Source organism: Eimeria necatrix, genomic scaffold (assembly GCF_000499385.1).
Source record: "Eimeria necatrix Houghton genomic scaffold, Enh_scaff137, whole genome shotgun sequence".
Lineage (NCBI taxonomy): Eukaryota > Apicomplexa > Conoidasida > Eucoccidiorida > Eimeriidae > Eimeria > Eimeria necatrix.
In genome coordinates, this window is record NW_013652116.1 from 72,501 (window position 1) to 76,854 (window position 4,354).

The 4,354-nt window shown below is 56.6% G+C and overlaps 1 protein-coding gene across 1 annotated transcript; it reads left to right on the forward strand.

The window, feature by feature from the left end:
- Positions 1–2,874: 2,874 nt before the first annotated feature.
- On the forward strand, positions 2,875–3,723 carry ENH_00012190 (endonuclease III-like protein 1, putative; the record flags this gene model as incomplete). Its single annotated transcript, XM_013578958.1, has 1 exon — positions 2,875–3,723. The coding sequence occupies one exon, from the start codon at positions 2,875–2,877 to the stop codon at positions 3,721–3,723; it is 849 nt and encodes a 282-aa protein (XP_013434412.1).
- Between the last annotated feature and the right edge of the window lie 631 nt (positions 3,724–4,354).

Below are 4,354 nucleotides of genomic sequence, written 5' to 3' on the forward strand. Positions count from 1 at the left end.
CCCCGCCAACTTCAAATTATTTGCTGCAGCAAAGTCGAGGGCTCTGCCGATGCCGCCCCACCTGGCTCTGCTGCTGTTTCCTGGCAGCTGCTGCAGCAGCAGCCGCTGCTGCTGCTGCTGCTGCTGCTGCTGCGGCTGCTGCTGCTGCTGCTGCTGCTGCTGCTGCTGGTCTAGAGACGCAGCAAACAGCAGCAGCACGTAGCGGTGGAAGCCGGTGTCGCGGGGGGGGGCTGGGGGGCGGTAAGGCACTGAGTCCAAACCACAAACCCTAAACCCTAAACCCTAAACCCTAAACCCTAAACCCTAGTTGAGCCCTAAACCCTAGCAGCAAACCCCACACCTAGGAAGCAGTTAACTGCAGCACACGAACTGCCCCGCCGCAAACGCAGAGCCAGAGAAAACCCCCAAACCCTAAACCCTAATCCCCAAACCCTAAACCCTAATCCCCAAACCCTAAACCCTAAACCCTAAACCCTAAACCCTAGGCCTACGTGGACTTTCTGAATTTCCATCAAACTCATTGGTAGAGCTGATGGCCACCCAGTGGGCCCATTCGCGGTAAACTGGATTGTCCCTGAAACGCAAACCCTAAACCCTAAACCCTAAACCCTAAACCCTAATCGCAACGCGTCTCTACCCCGAAGCCCTCCCCCACGCCCACACCCCAAACCCCAAACCCCAAACCCTAAACCCTAAACCCTAAACCCTAAGCCCCACGCCTCGCTGCCGGGACGCCTGCCCCCACACCCGAGCCGCAAGCCCCAAACCCCAAACCCTAAACCCTAAACCCTAAACCCTAAACCCTAAACCCTAGGCACCTGGAGGGGGCGTCAGGGTCTGTCAAGATTAAAACGAAGCGAGTGTTTGTCGAGGGTTTAGAAGACACCAAAACCCTCGGAGGGTTTTGAGCTGCTGCTAAAGGGACTTCAGCCCCCCACTCTCCCGCCAAACCCCCGAAAGACACCTTCAGCTGCAAACCACAAACCCTAAACCCTAAACCCTAAACCCTAAACCCTACTAAACCCTGGCGGTGAAACTCGTGAGGCTTCGCCAGAGTCACAAGTACAGGAGCAGCAACACAACAGAGCAGCAGCAGCAGCAGCGGCAGCAGCAGCAGCGGTAGCAGCAGCAGAGCAGCAGCAGCGGCAGCAGCAGCAGCGGCAGCAGCAGCAGAGGGAGCAGCAGCAGGAGTAGCAGCAGCAGGGGTTGCAGCAGCAGGGGTGGCAGCAGCAGAAGTAGCAGCAGAAGTAGCAGCAGCAGAAGTAAAGGCAGCAGGAGTAGCAGCAGCAGGAGCAGCAGCAGGAACAGCAAGAGCAGCAGCAGGAACAGCAGCAGCAGCAGCAGCAGCAGCAGCAGCAGCAGCAGCAAACCTGTAGGTGAAGGACTTTGCATTCTCTGATTTTAATAACATCAGGGACAATTTGGGCCTGCTCCAGTGCAACGCAGTCAACCAGCTGCTGCTGCTGCTGCTGCTGCTGCTGCTGCTGCAGTTGCTGCGGCTCCTGCTGGTGCTGCAGTTGCTGCTGCTGCTGCTGCTGCTGCTGCTGTTGCTGCTTTACTTCGCCGGCGCTGGCTGCGGGCACGGCGCAAATTGCTGCTGCTGCTGCAGCAAGAAGCAGCAGCTCGCGGAGCCAGGAGCCACGCATTGCCTCAGGCAGGGTTTAGGGTTTAGGGTTTAGGGTTTAGGGTTTGGAGGTGGAGTTTGAGAGGCCGCCTGCACGCACACACCTCAATTAAAACATTTAAACACTGAAACTATAAACCCTAAACCCTAAACCCTAAACCCTAAACCCTAAACCCCGTTTCAGGGAACGCTGCTCCGGCGATAGAAGTCTGTCTGAGCAGGCGATTGAAATTTGGCGTTTAGGGTTTAGGGTTTAGGGTTTAGGGTTTAGGGTTTGAGACGACTGACTCACAAGAAATTTTCATGAAAAAAATTCAGGGACTGAAATGCTGAGCTTAAATAACTGCAGCAGCAGCAGCAGCAACAGCAGCAGCAGCAGCAGCAGCAGCAGCAGCAGCAGCTAGCGGCTATCCTTACTTACAATTGAGCTCAGGTCCGACAGGCAGCTTAAGCTAACTTGCTAAACCCTAAACCCTAGGCCCTAAACCCTAAACCCTAAACCCTAAACCCCAGGATCTATCTCTTACCCTCGCTCACTCCTGAGGGGCCCCACCTCTCGACTTGCTGGTGGTCCAGCCAACCCTAAACCCTAAACCCTAAACCCTAAACCCTAAACCCTAAACCCTAGACCTTCCACCTTAGCCTATAAAACATATTCAACGAAAAATAGAATTGAAATTAACAATTTATTTGTGAGGGTTTACTTCAAGTGTCTTTGGAGGGTGAAGAGCAGCAACAGCAGCAGCAAAGACAGCAGCAGCAGCAGCAGCAGCAGCAGCACATCAGGACCACCGCAAAACTCGAAGAAATTGCTGCTTCTGCAGCAGCTGCCGCTGCTGCTGCTGCTGCTGCTGCTGCTCCTGGGGGGTGCTGCTGCCTTGCGTCTAGCACCACCTCAACTACCAGCAGCAGCAGCAGCAGCAGCAGCAGCAGCTCTTGCTGCTGCTGCTGCAACTCCCCTAGGTGCGGCGCTGCAGCTGCCTGCTGCCCTTTCTAGGCCCCGCAGCAGGAGCTTCCTGACCAGCAGCAGCAGCAGCAGCAGCAGCAGCAGCAGCAGCAACAGCACTGCAGCCACCTGCAGCGGCAGCAGCAACAGCAAAATTAGCAGCAGCAGAATCACCGCAACAAACCACCACAGCAGCAGGAGGGCCGGCAGCAGCGAGAACAGGGAAGGCAGCAGCAGCAGCGGCACAAACACCCGCAGAAGCAGCAGCAGCAGCAGCAGCAGCAGCAGCAGCAGCAGCAGCAGAATGAAGCCATCACTTAGCAGCTTTGATGCCTTTTGCTTCGCTGGGTCTCCCCAGCCGCCCCCAAGGGGTCGCAAACGGCAGACACCTTGCAGCAGCAGCAGCAGCAGCAGCAGCAGCAGCAGCAGCAGCAGCAGCAGAAGCAGAAGCAGCAAGGCGCAGGAGAGCAGCGCCGGCAGGAGCAGCAGCAGCAGCAGCAGCAATCAGGATGGCAAGGCAGGCGCCAAGAAGCAAAATGCGCGGGTGAAAAAAGAGCAGCAGCAGCAGCAGCAGCAGCAGCAGGAGCAGCAGCAGCAGCAGCAGCAGGAGCAGCAAGAGCTCCGGGCAAAGCGGCACAACAGGAGGGGACAGACGCAGCAGCAGCAGCAGCAGCAGCAGACCGAAGCAGCAGCAGCAGCAGCAGCAGCAGGGAGCGCTAAGACAGAGACACAGGACGTCAAAAGTCCCACGAGGGACACAAAAGCAGCAGCAGCAGCAGCAGCAGCAGCAGCAGAAAAAACGGAAGCTGCAGCAGGAGCAGCAGAAGAAGCAACAGAAGCACCAGTAGCAGCAGCAGCAGCAAAGACAGAAGCAAGGGCAGAAGCAGCAGCAGCAGCAGAAACGGCAGCAGCAGCAGCAGCAGCAGAAACGGCAGCAGCAGCAGCAGCAGAGGACAGCAGCAGCAGCAGCAATCTTCCTCGCGCCCCGATTGGAAAGCCCAAGGGCCGCAACCGCAGCAGCAGCAGCAGCAGCAGCAGCAGCAGCAGCAGCACTGCGTGCAGCAGCGGCCCCACAAAACCGCCGCCTGCGAACTTCGACAAAGTCTGGGAAGCTATTTGCAAGATGCGGGAAATGGTAAACCCTAAACCCTAAACCCTAAACCCTAAACCCTAAACCGTAGATATTAGCCAAGCTGTTGGTTTCGAAAAGTTCGCTGCTCCCAAACCCTAAACCCTAAACCCTAAACCCTAAACCCTAAACCCTGTTATCTGCTGCAGCGCGACGCCCCCGTGGACTCGATGGGCGTGGAAGCCCAGACTGGCAAGGACGAAAAGGAAAGGGTAAAAAACCCTAAACCCTAAACCCTAAACCCTAAACCCTAAAAGGTGGTTTTGCAACGTGCTGCAGCAGCAGCAAGTACTTTCGGTCCCCGCGGGGCGGACTGCAAGCCCCCGCAGTGGGTGGGGGGGTTCACTCTCTTAGGGTCCAGCGTTTAGGGTTTAGGGTTTAGGGTTTAGGGTTTAGGGTTTAGGGTTTAGGGTTTGGGAGCAGCGAACTTTTCGAAACCAACAGCTTGGCTAATATCTACGGTTTAGGGTTTAGGGTTTAGGGTTTAGGGTTTAGGGTTTACCATTTCCCGCATCTTGCAAATAGCTTCCCAGACTTTGTCGAAGTTCGCAGGCGGCGGTTTTGTGGGGCCGCTGCTGCACGCAGTGCTGCTGCTGCTGCTGCTGCTGCTGCTGCTGCTGCTGCGGTTGCGGCCCTTGGGCTTTCCAATCGGGGC